The 15,549-nt window shown below is 37.4% G+C and overlaps 1 protein-coding gene across 2 annotated transcripts in view; it reads left to right on the top strand.

Annotated features, from left to right (window-relative positions):
- ABHD18 (abhydrolase domain containing 18) overlaps positions 1-5,257 on the top strand; it is a gene marked incomplete at both ends in the record, with an annotated part of 29,498 nt that extends 24,241 nt beyond the window's left edge. For both annotated transcript variants that reach the window (XM_079710573.1, XM_079710572.1), the window contains 3 exons: positions 1,252-1,630; positions 2,115-2,277; positions 5,206-5,257. In XM_079710573.1, coding sequence (XP_079566699.1) covers positions 1,252-1,630; positions 2,115-2,277; positions 5,206-5,257 — 594 coding nt within the window. The remainder of the gene's footprint in view (positions 1-1,251; positions 1,631-2,114; positions 2,278-5,205) is intronic.
- Between the last annotated feature and the right edge of the window lie 10,292 nt (positions 5,258-15,549).

Raw genomic sequence — 15,549 nt, 5'->3', positions numbered from 1 at the left:
TATAAGTTTTTTGTTTTTTTATTTATTTATTTTTGGCTGCATTGGGTCTTCGTTGCTGCACGCGGGCTTTCTCTAGTTGTGGCGAGTGGGGGCTACTCTTTGCTGTGGTGCGCGGGCTTCTCATTGCAGTGGCTTCTCTTTTGGGGAGCTTGGGCTCTAGGCGCACAGGCTTCAGTAGTTGTAACACACGGGCTCAGTAGTTGTGGCTCTCCGGCTCTAGAGCACAGTCTCAATAGTTGTGGCGCACGGGCTTAGTCGCTCTGCGGCATGTGGTGTCTTCCCGGACCAGGGCTCAAACCCGTGTCCCCTGCATTGGCAGGTGGATTCTTAACCACCGCACCACCAGGGACGTCCAACCTTGATACTTTTAAATTTTTCTTAGTTCAGCCTGAGAAAGGGATTTGGGGTGGCTGGTGTATTACTGCCAGGATGCACTCATAAGAATTTTAGAAGTTCTAAGGTTAAAGCAAATCATGGATTTCAAAACTTTGGCAATAAAAATCATGACACAGGTGGGAATTCCCTGGAGGTCCAGTGGTTAGGACTCTGTGCTTCCACTGCTGGGGACCCAGGTTCAATCCCTGGTCAGGGAATTGAGATCCTGCAAGCCAAAACAAAACAAAACACATGTCACAGGCTAAATGATACTCTTTACTATTTAGTAAGAAACATTCAGCAATAAAGTATCATTTATCTTCATTCTCAGTTAAATTTTGACATCTCTTTTCTCTTTTTGTTTTTATTATGGTAAAATATACACAATATAAAATTTACCATTTTAACCATTTTTAAGTGTACAGTTCAGTAGTATTAAGTACATTTACATTGTTGTGCAACCATCACCGCCATCCATCTCCAGAATTTTTTCATCTTCCTAAACTGAAACTCTGTACCCATTAAACAAAACTCTATTCACCCCTCTTCCCATCCCCTGGCAGCTACCATTCTACTTTCTGTCTGTATGAATTTGAGAACTCTAGGTACCTCATAAAAATGGAATCATACAATATTGTCCTTTTGTGTCTGGCTTATTCATTTTGCATAATGTCTTCAAAGTTCATCCATGTTGTAGCATGTGTCAGAATTTCATTCCCTTTTAAGACTGAATAATAATCTATTGTATGTATATACTACATTTTGTTTATCCATTTATTCATTGATGGACATTTGTGTTTTCTCTGTTTTAACAAGGTTGTTAAATAAAATCCTATTTTATATTAAATGACATTTTCTTTTCTTTCATGTAATCAGACAGATTCTTTCAAAATGGGACAAGAGTTCCTGAAACACTTCCCTAGCAGTGCAGACAAGCTAACTAACCTTAACCTGGTTTCTAGAACTTTAAATTCAGATATGGCGGACAAAGTTGTGTCCCAAAAAGCTGCTGAGTGCCATAAATCTAGTAAAACATCTATCAGTGCCACATCAGAAGGACTCTTGTTGCAAGATACCTCTAGGATGGGGTGCTTCAATCAAACACTTTCAACCAACAAAAGTAGTTATACGCGTTGTAATCCTCAGTCACACCACCTACTCAGTAAAGAACGAAGAAGAAACACTCTTCAGAAAGAATCTTTAATATTTATGAAAGGAGTTATGGATGAATGTACTCATGTAGCAAATTTCTCAGGTATTAATTTTTATATGAAATTGAGAATATTTGCTGATGATATGTGATAATCATGCTGATGATATGTAAAATATGTGAAATATTTTTAAGGATGCTTTACAAGATAATTTAATATTTTCAAGAATATATTTATTGTTGGCTCCACAATGTGTTTTCTAAGATAAGTTGGTTATGTAAATGTATCATATTTAAATTTTATCCATGAAAATCTAAGACCATTTTATTAGTTCTTTAAAAACATTGGGTTTTGTGTCTTCTTTAGAATATTCATCTCAATTTTGTATTAGAGATGAATATTATAATGTTATGGTATAGTATAGTTGATTTTTTAACTTAATAAGCAAAAGTTTTAGTTCGGCAAATGTTTTACTTACTGCATTGTATGGTGTATTTTATTTTCCAATATGATTACTAGTATTTATATAAAATTCTTAGAGCTTCTTAAAAGTATATATGTTGCATCTTAAAAAAATCCTGTACCTAGTTCCAGTTGACCCAAGCCTCATCATAGTGGTTCAAGCCAAAGAAGATGCCTATATTCCACGAACAGGAGTTCGGAGTCTACAAGAAATTTGGCCTGGTTGTGAAATCCGATATCTAGAAGGGGGTCATATTAGTGCTTATCTTTTTAAACAAGGACTCTTCAGGTAAGATGATTGGTCTAACAGGTGTCTATTTATTTGTTGTTTGTTTTGGGGACTTTTTTGGCTCAACAAATATAAAGATTGGGTATTTTTATTATACATTTTAGCCCTCTTATTTCCTTCCTGCCTCTCTCAATTCTCACATTGTGATACTCTTTTCTATCTTGTCTTCTTATTTTCTTTTCCTTCTAGAGAAATAGGAAATAGCATATGATAGGCATGCTTTGTTGTGTGGTTTTACCCTCTTCAAATATTAATAGCCAGGTGTTTTAGGGTGTAAGGAGGAACATTAGGGTTTGCAAAACTCACTTTGGCTCATCATGAATTTTTCACTCCACTCTAATGTTCTTCTCTCAGAATGACCTGAGTATCTGTGGAATAATCTAGCAATGTTTTTCAGTAGCAGGTGAATATTGAACCCTAAAAGAGAAGTGAAATACTGGTTTTATTGTTAATAACCTTATCTGACTCTGGTATTTGCTAAAATTTATAAAGACTTTTTGCTATTATTCTAGTTTTTTGATAATGCTGTTTTATTTCTACTTCTATTCAGATTTGATTGTAACAGGTATCATTGGAATATTTATCATTAATGGTTAAATTAGTTCACATAAAGTGCTTAGACCAGTGCCCTGTGCAGTGTTTCAAAACTGCCAGCTGGATAGTGGTATAATAGAAGAATGCGTGTGCTGTATGTTTGACATGTTTTAGTTCTTTTTAACCTAAGAAATAATTCTTTGTATGTTGTTGCTTATGTAGTTCAGTTTATAGATATCACCTTTTTGAGGTACAGTCTAATTCTCCAAGTCTGTAATGTCCTCAGGAATATAGTAACCCTTTCTTTTTATAGTATGATCTTTAAAAAAAATACTCATGTATCAAGCATTTGAGTTCCTGTTAGTTGGTGAGTTAGCAGACTACTTATCCAGTACTCAAGTGACCCTCTGGCACAGCAAAACTAAGACAAAAACAAACGAAAATTGTGAGTACTTAGTGTTGCTAGGGTTGCTCAAGAGTCTAAAGTTCTGTTATACATGTGAATGCAGGGAACGCACATGCTTGTTTTAGTAAATCGTTGTCAAATTTCTTTTACTATTTTATGTATCTACGTGGGAGTGTGGCTGAGAGGCATTAGGAAGAATAGAAGTCAGCAGTAAAAACTCATAAGTGCTAATCTGAAGGCTTCATTTGAAAAAGAGATAAATGTTAGCTATCAACATGTGCCAGGTACTAGAGCAATTGTTTCATATGTTATTTTTAATATCACCTTTACACAGAAACACAGGAAATTAAAAAGATTAAATAACATGCTCTGGTAGAATAACTGCTAAGCCATTTAGCCTCTCCTACTCCCCACTAGTCACTTCAAAACTAATGAAGTTTAGGGCTTCTCTAGTGCCGCAGTGGTTGAGAGTCCGCCTGCCAATGCAGGGGACGTGGGTTCGTGCCCCGGTCCGGGAAGATCCCACATGTTGTGGAGCGGCTGGGCCCGTGAGCCATGGCCGCTGAGCCTGCGTGTCCGGAGCCTGTGCTCCGCAACAGGAGAGGCCACAACAGTGAGAGGCCCACGTACCGGAAAAAAAAAAAAAAAGAAAAAAAAGTTTAGATGACATTGGAGTAGTAGAATTTTACAAATTCAGGCTTTTCATTCCCCAGATTTAAAAATAAAACAAGCCAATCCTCTATATGCTCTAATAATTTGGGTTAAGTTATTTAGAACTGATTGATAATACAAATGAATAAGAGACTATTCAAATGATTTAAAATACATATGTATATCTTTACTTACCCTCCTCATACCATGTACACAAGCCCATATTGTAACCTTAGACCTCATTTTATAGATTTTTGAGCCAAATACACACAAACATTATACAAAGCTTTGTCTTTCCAACAAATTGGAAATCACAGTCTGTAGCAGGTGCCAGTTTTAAAGTTAATCTTAATATCTTTTTTTTTTTTTTCCGGTACGTGGACCTCTCACTGTTGTGGCCTCTCCCGTTGCGGAGCACAGGCTCCGGACGCGCAGGCTCAGCGGCCATGGCTCACGGGCCCAGCCGCTCCACGGCATGTGGGATCCTCCCGGACCGGGGCACGAACCCGTGTCCCCTGCATCGGCAGGCGGACTCTCAACCACTGCACCACCAGGGAAGACCAATCTTAATATCTTTTTAAGGATGTGGGGAAATGCTTAGTCAAACAAGTATAACACAGGATTAATATGATCTCAGTTATCATTTAAACTGGGTGAAAATACAGACATAAGCATTAAAAAAAAAAGCTTGTAGGAAAAGATTAAATGTAGATATCTTAGAGTGATGGGATTATGACTTTTTTCCCTTTTTCTGAATTTTCTACAATGAAAATGTATTTGACAATAGGAAAAAAAAATAAGCCTTAAAAATAATATCTTATGAACCTAGGCCAGATCAGTTTGACTCTTCCTTTCCAATTAAAATACTACAATACCTAGTGGAGTTAATGTAGGAAACTAAGGCTTTTAAGTTCAGTTGCTATATCATAATCTATGCAGTAGATTGAATAATATTACATTTAAAAAGTTCTATAGCCAGTTAATTTTCAACAAGTAACAGAATAAAAAGAAACCAGTTCTTTTTCATTTTATCATTTCATATTTTATTCATAAATGTATACATATATAAATTTAAATGCACAAAAAAGTGCTTCATAGGAAAAGATGGCATTTATGAACCATAGGCTGGAAGTACATTTGAAGTTTTCCAGTAGTGGTGAAGTTACATGGATCCAAACACTCAGCCTCGCATACCTGCCTCTTCCACAGCTATTGATACTTGGAGAGGAGGTCAGCTTGCAAGACACAGGTTATTTGGAAATAACTTATAGTAAAAACACTGTCTGTCCCCCTTTTTTGCTAATTACTTGTAGTTTTTCTTTCATATTTAATTTTAGGCGCGCCATCTATGATGCATTTGAACGCTTCCTCCGTAAATACGCTAACTAATGGGATCACATATGTAACCAGTGCAGCCATCATGTTTCTTACGGAAGGAGTTTGATCCTTTGATGATGTGAAGAACAAGCAGACAGCACTATATATCTAACTGCTGTCAATTTAGTCTGGAATTCAGTGTTACAGATCAGTCAACTATAATCTTTAAATACATTTGAATAATTGTAAACCAATATTTGGATGAAATAATGCTGAACTGTTTTGTACTATTTGTGGGAATCCCATAAAATCAATATCTAGTCTGTTGTTACTATTTATGTAAATTTTAAATTTTTAATTATGAATAATTTATTAATTTAAAACAAATGTATTCATAGAAACCCTATTGGTTTTTAAAGAAATGCTAAATCAAACTTAGTTTGTAATATATCACCCTGTATTGTATATATGCCCTTACATGACATTTCTATTATTGACTTGATTCGAGAAACATGTTTATTTCTTTTATGGATCCACAGTGAATTTATAATCTTATTTTCAACTTTAATTTTCTGCCATAGATACTTATCATGTGTAAAATCAGTTTTAACTTTTAATACTAAAAAATCCTTTTTGCTTCTACTTAAGTACTTTTAATAATTAAATTGAATGTGAGAATGCAGATAAGATGCATAAGACTTGGCTAAACTTTAAAACTTTGCCAAATATTAGGTTAGAAAAAAATGCCAAACATTTTTCCCCTACTTGAAAAGATTCAATTCATGAACACTGAAATAATGAAAGACCTATTGCATTAATTAATAACTGTTTCTTAACATTTTCTTGTATACAAACTCTGAATTTGCTAAACATCTAACTTTAGGCCAAGTACTTAACAGCTTTGTTTTTTTAATTTCAGAAATTAATGGCCACATATGAAATTGATCTGTCTGTATAAACTTTATGTTACGGAAAAGGTATAATAACTAGTAACTTTTTAAAATGGAATATTATATGGCTACACTTGGTGCTTTCTTTTTATTTTATTTTACTTTTAAACTTTTTTGGCTGCACTGCACGGCCTGTAGGATCTTAGTTCCCCGACCAGGGATTGAACCTGGGCCCTCAGCAAGAGTGCAGAGTCCTAACCACTGGACCGCCAGGGAATTCCTGGTGCTTTCTTTTTATGTTAAACTTCTCAAGCCAAGAACTAAAATGTTTTTAAAAGTAGAAAATATTTGGGGTTTAGAAAAAATATATTTGAGTTTTATTTTTTTGAAATATGTGTTGCCTGTGGGTTATTTTAAAATATGTATTCCTAGTCTAGTAAGGATATTTGAATTATAAGATGCCTTTGTAGCTTTTTAAAGGAGATTTTATTTGTCCCTCTAATGCCTCCATCACCTTAATTTTTAAAAACTATTTTTAAATGATTAATGTGAAGTCACTGATGGCATACAGTGTTGTAAATTCTGTAAAAACTACTTTGACATAACAAACAAACATGGTTACAGCCATTTGAGCTATAGCAATTTTACATGTTCATATTAGAACCTTTACTTTTCACTGAAAGTATGAAATCTACTAAAGTTCTCCAACAAAATACCCTTTAAAGATAAAGTAAACCTTGTTGTTAACTGAATTACAAGTATTTTCTTATGTCTTTAATGAGGTGATTGCTTTCTGAGCAATGGCTTTAGTGAAACCAGTACTTTATTTTTCACATAAATATTTCCTACTAAGCAATAATGTACTATGGTATGTAACTTTCTATTAGTAAAAGAATGAAGTTTCATTTCAGTTTAATTACTCTTAGGCATAACTAATTTCTCCCAAATAAATGTGAAAGAGGTGTTTTTAAAATTTCTTCTCTTATCCAGATGTTCTAAGAATATATCCACACAACTACCTAAAGGAGTGCTGTCTGCCATTTTGAAGATTGGGTACATAAATTGCTAGAAATTCATTTAGCCCAGAGTTGCAAACTGGCAATAAGTACAGGACAGCTTGTCCCACAGTTGTTTTATTCAGTGTGCATAATATCTCCAAAATTTTTGAATTCGAAAAGTCTTTAGACTGGGTATGCATTCCCCAGTTTGCCATAATCCACCAGACTCCGAGCTCTTGTATTAGACTACTTCACTACTTTGTGTTTCCCACTTAGCCCTGAAGACGTCTGAGCCTGACACCCCGACTTAGATCTGTGGTTAAAAAACGTTTCTGAATTTCATGATTTGATAATGTTGTAAGTACTATTAAATCATTTTAGCATATGCATTTTAGATTGTTTCTTATGAATGTAAATTTTAAGGTGGTGCTTTCTTTTATAAAGATTATTGAATTATTGACTCTGTACCTGAAATTTTTAAAATCATTTCCAAATATTTTTTACTTCACAATAAAAGTCTTAAAAATTAATCACTTGTTATGTTCAAGAGGTATTATTCTAAACGCAGAAAACCCATGTGACATTTGATTAATATAGCCAAACTTGAACTAAATGTTTGTTCCTTCTTAGTAATATTATGACCCAAACAACATAAGACAAATATAAGCAAAGGAGTCTCTAGCAAAACAGTATTCAGTATCTACAACAAGAGCCAAATTTCCCCCCAAAATATGTGTGATGTCAGGGAAACCAGCACTCTGACGGACCAATCTAAATGTTGTGTAACTCACTACTAGATATTAGATATTATTACATTTATTAGATATTAGATATTATTACATTATTATGTAATATTACACATTATTACATTTACACTAGTAAATGTACTGCAAACAATGAAAATCTAGAGATAAGAATATAGGACTGGGAATGGGGGTCCTGAGCAGAGGCTGCTGTAGAAACTCGGTTTGGAAATAAAAGAAAGATTACGGCAGATTAGACAAAGGGAAAAGAGGTACATTTGGACCATTTTGCAGGAGCAGAGTAACCTAATTCTAGGAATACTGTTATAGGCAGAATCCTAAGAAACCAATGACTGTGTGAAGGACTTTGAAAACAGTTTTAACTAGAAAATGTTGGACCAAAAACCCAAGGATTTTCCTCAGGACTGAAAGAGCTAATAGGCAGATTCACCAGATTGTGTTAATTAAGAAAAACTGTATAAACAACTGTAAAAAGTTTAATCTGTGTATAAACTAGCTGGGATAAAAGTTTTCCTATATACAGTACCTGGATAAAGTACCTACCTAAAGTACATACCACTTTACTGCTCTAAGTGTGGTCAGTAGATTTGCAGCATCCTCTGGGAGCTTGTCAGAAACTCAGAATCTCAGGTGCCATCCCAAACTTACTGAGTCAGAATCTGCATTTGAATAAGATCTCCAGATGGTTCAAATACACATTACGTTTTGAAAAACACGCTTCTTAGGTTGTTTCCATCTCCGGGCTATTGTAAATAGAGCTGCAGTGAACATTTTGGTACATGTCTCTTTTTGAATTATGGTTTTCTCAGGGTATATGCCCAGTAGTGGGATTGCTGGGTCATATGAATGGATGAATGGATAAAGAAGATGTGGCACATATATACAATGGAATATTACTCAGCCATAAAAAGAAGCGAAATTGAGCTATTTGTAATGAGGTGCATAGACCTACAGTCTGTCATACAGAGTGAAGTAAGTCAGAAAGAGAAAGACAAATACCGCATGCTAACACATATATATGGAATTTAAGAAAAAAAAATGTCATGAAGAAACTAGGGGTAAAACAGGAATAAAGACACAGACCTACTTGAGAATGGACTTGAAGATATGGGGAGGGGGAAAGGTAAGCTATGACAAAGCGAGAGAGTGGCATGGACATATACACACTACCAAACGTAAGGTAGATAGCTAGTGGGAAGCAGCCGCATAGCACAGGGAGATCAGCTCGGTGCTTTGTGACCGCCTGGAGGGGTGGGATAGGGAGGGTGGGAGGGAGGGAGATGCAAGAGGGAAGGGATATGGGAACAGGTGTATATGTATAACTGATTCACTTTGTTATAAAGCAGAAACTAATAAAAAAAAAAAGAACGAAAAACACACTTCTAACGTCAGTGGCTCTCAAATTTTAGCCTGCATAGGAATCACCTGGAGCCTTGTTAAAAAGATTTCTGGGCCCCAGTGCCCAGAGTTTCTGATTCAGTGAGTCTGGGGCAGGGCTGGGGAATTTGTATTTCTAACAAGTTTCCTAGGACACTGATGCTGTTATCCAAGGGGTTACACTTGAAGAACCTAAGAGCCATGGCTCGAATTGGATCTCAGGCCTTGGCTGCACATTAGAATCACCTGGTGGGGAGTTCTCTGGTGGTCCAGTGGGTAAGACACCAAGCTCCCAATGCAGAGGGCCTGGGTTGGATCCCTGGTCAGGGAACTAGATCCCACATGCATGCCACAACTAAGTCTGCATGCTGCAACTAAAAACATGCTGCAAACGAAGATACCACATGCTGTGACTGAGACCCGGCACAGCCAAAATAATAAATAAAAAAAATCAAAATAAATCACATGGGGGAGTTTTAAAAACATAGGTAAGAATGCTCAGACCTCACCCCAAAGATTCAGATTTAGTTGCCTTGAGGTACCCAAGCTCCCCGGGCAATTCTAATGTGCAGCCAGGTTTAAGAACCATGTGCTTCAGCAAAGGAAAACATAAACAAGATGAAAAATCAACCCTCAGAATGGGAGAAAATATTTGCAGACGAAGCAACAGACAAAGGATTTATCTCCAAAATATACAAGCAGTTCATGCAGCTCAATATCAAAAAAACAAACAACCCAATCCAAAAATGGGCAGAAGACCTAAATAGGCATTTCTCCAAAGAAGATATACAGATTGCCAACAAACACATGAAAGGATGCTCAACATCACTAATCATTAGAGAAATGCAAATCAAAACTACAAAGAGGTATCACCTCACACCAGTCAGAATGGCCATCATCAAAAAATCTACAAACAATAAATGGTGGAGAGGGTGTGGAGAAAAGGCAACACTCTTGCACTGTTGAAATTGGTATAGCCACTATGGAGAACAGTAGGGAGTTTCCTTAAAAAACTAAAAATAGAACTACCATACGACCCAGCAGTCCCACTACTGGGCATATACCCTGAGAAAATCATAATTCAAAAAGAGTCTTGTACTACAATGTTCATTGCAGCTCTATTCACAATAGCCAGGACATGGAAGCAACCTAAGTGTCCACCAACAGATGAATGGATAAAGAAGATGTGGCACATATATACAATGGAATATTACTCAGCCATAAAAAGAAATGAAATTGAGTTATTTGCAGTGAGGTGGATGGACTTGGAGTCTGTCATACAGAGTGAAGTATATCAGAAAGAGAAAAACAAATACTGTATGCTAACACATATATATGGAATCTTAAAAAAAAATGGTTCTGAAGAACCTAGCGGCAGGACAGGAATAAAGACGCAGATGTAGAGAATGGACTTGAGGACATGGGGAGGCGGAAGGGTAAGCTGGGACGAAGTGAGAGACTGGCATGGACATATATACACTTCCAAATGTAAAATAGCTAGCTAGTGGGAAGCAGCTGCATAGCACAGGGAGATCAGCTCGGTGCTTTGTGTCCACCTAGAGGGGTGGGATAGGGAGGGTGGCAGGGAGACGCAAGAGGGAGGAGATATGGGGACATATGTTTATGTATAGCTGATTCACTTTGTTATAAAGCAGAAACTAACACACCATTGTAAAGCAATTATACTCCAATAAAGATGTTAAAAAAAAAAGAGAACCATGTGGTTTAAAGGACTCAAGGGAAGAGGAATAGCTGCTGAAGGAAAGGATGTAAAGTCATTAAATCAACATAGATTTTGGAAAAGAATTCCTGATTTCTGGGTGTTATCAGCACCCAAGAGATATTAAAGTAGCCAAGAGAGCCTGTGTCCCTTTTGCTTCTATATTGTGAAGGGTAGATGTATATTAGAACAGAATGAGCTGAGGGTGCATTTATGTACTTACATGCAGCAAAGCTTCTGTAAACCTTAAACATAAAGCAGAGACAATTATGAGCAAGGAAGAAATGCTACCCCTTTTGCTTTATTTTCTTCAACCATAAAGATTACATCTGCCCTTCTTTTTTTTTTTAATTTATTATTTATTTATTTAATTTATTTTTGGCTGCATCGGGTCTTCGTTGTAGCACCTGGACTCTCTAGTTGAGGCGTGTGGGCTTAGCTGCCCTGAAGCATATGGAATCTTAGTTCCCTGACCAGGGATCGAACCCACATCCCCTGCATTGGAAGGCGGATTCTTTACCACTGGACCACCAGGGAAGTTCCACGTCTTCCCTTCTTAACCACATGAAATTGCTTTTAAAAATGCAGATATATTGGCTCTTTGAAAAGTTAAAGCATTTCTTTAGAAAATTTTGCTTTCACTTCTAGAGCAGTTACTCTTCAAGATTTTTCCATCCATATCAGTTCCCAAATTAGATGCCTTTGCTATTGTATGTTTTAGAGACACTTGTCACCAACTCATAGACCTTTGATCCACTTCCCTTGCCCTGTAGATAACAACTGACTTTAAGTCCTTAAACACTCAGGCAAAAGGCAATCACTGATCCTGATCTGCGTTTTTACTCAAGCTCAACTGTAATCCTATGCCAACAGCGTCACCTGCTAAGCATTCAGTCCTGAACTAATTCCCCAACCTGCAACTCCTCTACAAAACACCAATTGGCTAGTTGATACACAACGATAAAACGGAACATGAATATATTTTCTACTTGGAAATATAAATATGTTTGTACATTTATTATTTCATAGTTTTCCTTCTAGATGTCATTTTATATGTCTTAGGCTGTAAAGTGGGAGAAAATAAATTGGTAATCTGAGAGATGCATTGGGAAGACCTTTTGAGTAATAAAATCTACCTGAGAGGAGATAGGTTTGCTGTCACTTGCCGAACTGTACCGACAGGACTATCTGGGGTTTGCTCTTATTTCTACTTTAGGGTCATGTCTTTAATTCATTCTTTGGTATCTCCAAAATGGATGAAGATTCTAAGCAGCTGGTCTGGTAATTTGCTCTGCATCCTGATACCTACCAGGTCTTTAGGGTTTTTTTATATCAGAAAGTAATCATGACACTTCTGGGAACAAATTCCTCCAGAGAATAGAGCTAAGCCTCTTGCAGCGGTTAGCCAACTTGTGAATTCAAAGGAAAAGTTCTTGAAAGAAACTAAAAGTGCAAGTCCAGTGAACACACAAGTGATAAGAAACTGAAACAGTCTTATTGCTGATATGGAGAAAGTCTTGGTGGTCTGGATAGAAGACCAAACCAACTACAATATTCCCTTAAGCCAAAGCCTAATTCAGAGCAAGCTCCTGACTCTTCAATTCTACGAGACTGAGAGAGGTGAGGAAGCTGCAAAAGAAAAGGTTGAAACTAGCAGAAATTGGTTCATGAGATTTAAGGAAAGAAGCTATCTTCAAAACATAAAAGTGCAAGGGGAAGCAGTGAGTGCTCATGCAGAAGCTGCAGCAATTTATCCAGATGACCTAGCTAAGATAATTAATGCAGGTGGCTTCATTAAACAGCAGATTTTCAATGTAAATGAAACATTCTTCCATTGGAATAAGATGCCATCTAGGACTTTTATAGCTAGAGAGAAGAAGTCAATGCCTGGCTGCAAACCTTCAAAGGAAAGGCTGGCTCTCTTGTTAGGGGCTAATGCAGCTGGTGACTTTAAGTTGAAGCCAATGCTCATTTACCATTCCAAAAAATCCTAGAGCCCTTAAGAATAATGCTAAATCTACTCTGCCTGTGTGTTATAAATGGAAAAACAAAGCCTGGGTGACAGCACATCTGTTTATAACGTGGCTTACTGAATATGTTAAACCCACTGTTGAGACCTACTGCTCAGAAAAAAAGATTCTCTTCAAAATACTATTCTCGGGCCTCCCTGGTGGCGCAGTGGTTGAGAGTCCGCCTGCCGATGCAGGGGATACGGGTTCGTGCCCCGGTCTGGGAGGATCCCATATGCCGCGGAGCGGCTGGGCCCGTGGGCCGTGGCCGCTGGGCCTGCGCGTCCGGAGCCTGTGCTCCGCAACGGGGGAGAGGCCGCGGCAGTGAGAGGCCCGCGTACCGCAAAAAAAAAAAAAAAAAAATACTATTCTCACCGACAATGCACCTGGTCACCCAAGAGATCTGATGAGGATGTACAATGAGATTGTTGTCTTCATGACTGCTAATACAACATCCATTCTGCAGTCCAAGAATCAAGGAGTCATTTCAACTTTCAGTCTTATTATTTAAGAAATAGCTTTTGTAAGGCTGTAGCTGCCATAGATAGTGATTTATCTGATGGATCTAGGCAAAGTCAATTGAAAACCTTCTGGAAAGGATTCGCCATTCTAGATGCCATTAAGATAATTTGTGATTCATGGGAAGAGGTCAAAATATCAACATTAACAGGAATTTGGAAGAAGTTGATTCCAACCCTCATGGATGTCTTTGAAGTGTTCAAGACTTCAGTGGAGGAAGGAACTGCAGATATGGTAGAATAGCAAGAGAACTGGAATTAGAAGTGGAGCCTGAAGATGTGACTGAATTGCTTCAATCTCATGATTAAACCTGAATGGATAAGGAGTTACTTTTTTTTTTTTTTTTTTCCGGCCGCACCACAAGGCATGCAGGGATCTTCACCGACCTGGGATTGAACCCGTAGCCCCTGCATTGGGAGCACAGAATCATAACCACTGAACCACCAGGGAAGTCCAGGAATTGCTTCTTATGGATAAGCAAAGAAAGTGGTTTCATGAGATGGAATCTACTCCTGGTGAAGACGCCATGAAGACTGTTGAAATAACAATAAAGGATTTAGAATATTACACAAACTTATTTGGTAAAGCAGTGGTAGGGTTTAATAAGAGGATTGATTCCAATTTTGAAAGAAGTTCTCCTGGGGTAAAATGCTATCAAACAGCATTGCATGCTACAGAGAAATTGTTTGTGAAAGGAAGCAGTCAGTTAATGCGGCAACTTCATGGTTGTCTTATTTTAAGAAATGGCCACGCCCACCCCAGCCTTTAGCATCCACCACCCTGATCAGTCAACAACCATCAATATTAAGGCAAGACCTCCAACAGCAGAAAGATTATGACTCACTGAAGGCTCAGATGATGGTTAGCATTTTTTAGCAATAAAGTATTTTTTACTTTATGTACTCTTTTAAAAGACATAATGCTATTGCACACTTAATAGACTACAGTATAGTGCAAACATAACTTTTATATACACTAGGAAACAAAAAAATTCACGTGACTCACTTTATTGTGATATTTGGTGGCACCGCATGGCTTGCGGGATTCCCAACCAGGGCCACCACAGTGAAAGTGCCAAGTCCTTAACCACTGGACCACCAGGAAATTCTCTACTATAATGCCTTTCTTGAATAACTTTGTTTTCTTGCACTTAATTGCTTTCTTGGTTTCTTATGTGCTTAAAACCTCACTTTTTCTCCCAATTGCTATAATTTTTCCGGATTTTCAAATAATTTATCAGTTCCATTTTTAACTTTGGTGACCTACCTCTCCCATTTCTCTCCCAGAATTCTTTCCTCTAGTATTAGGACTTCTTATCCACTTTTTGCTAGTTCTTCTGATTTTCTTTTTCTTATTTTTCTTCCTAGTTTGGAAGCAGCACATCCTTCAGCAGCTTTCTGAGAAAGCAGTGATGGGAGGTTTTGAAGCTTGCATATCTGAAACTTCTTTATTCTCATCTCATTTTTATTTTTATTTCTATTTTTTGGCTGTGTTGGGTCTTTGTTCGAGTGGGGGTTACTCTTCATTGCAGTGCGTGGGCTTCTCATTGCAGTGGCTTCTCTTGTGGTGGAGCATGGGCTTTAGGGTCGCAGGCTTCAGTAGTTGCAGCACTCGAGCTCAGTAGTTGTGGCTCACGGGCTCTAGAGCACAGCTCAGTAGTTGTGGCACATGGGCTTAGCTGCTCTGCGGCATGTGGGATCTTCCCAAACCAGGGCTAGAACCCACGTCCCCTGCATTGGTAGGTGGATTCTTAACCACTGCACCACCAGGGAAGTCCTCTTTCTCACTTTTAATTGATAGTTTGGCAGAGTATTGACCTTTAGACTGAACACATATCCATCAGAATTTTGAGCATTATTCCATTTCTTTTAGCATCCAAAGTTGCAAATAAGAACTCTAATGTCATTTTAGTTCCAGTTTTGTTTTTTTGGGTTTTGGGTTTTTTTTGTTTTTTGGACTTGACTTGTATTTTTCTCTTTTAAGATCTTCTTTTTAACTTTGTATCCTGAAATCTCATGGTGATATGCTTTCATGTCTTCCTTCTTTTAATTATGAGATAATTCAAACATATAGAAAATAGTATAACA

Source organism: Hyperoodon ampullatus, assembly GCF_949752795.1.
Source record: "Hyperoodon ampullatus genome assembly, chromosome: 1".
Classification (NCBI taxonomy): domain Eukaryota; kingdom Metazoa; phylum Chordata; class Mammalia; order Artiodactyla; family Ziphiidae; genus Hyperoodon; species Hyperoodon ampullatus.
The sequence above is the reverse complement of the archived record's forward strand: the minus strand, read 5'-3'. Positions and strand labels throughout refer to the sequence as shown.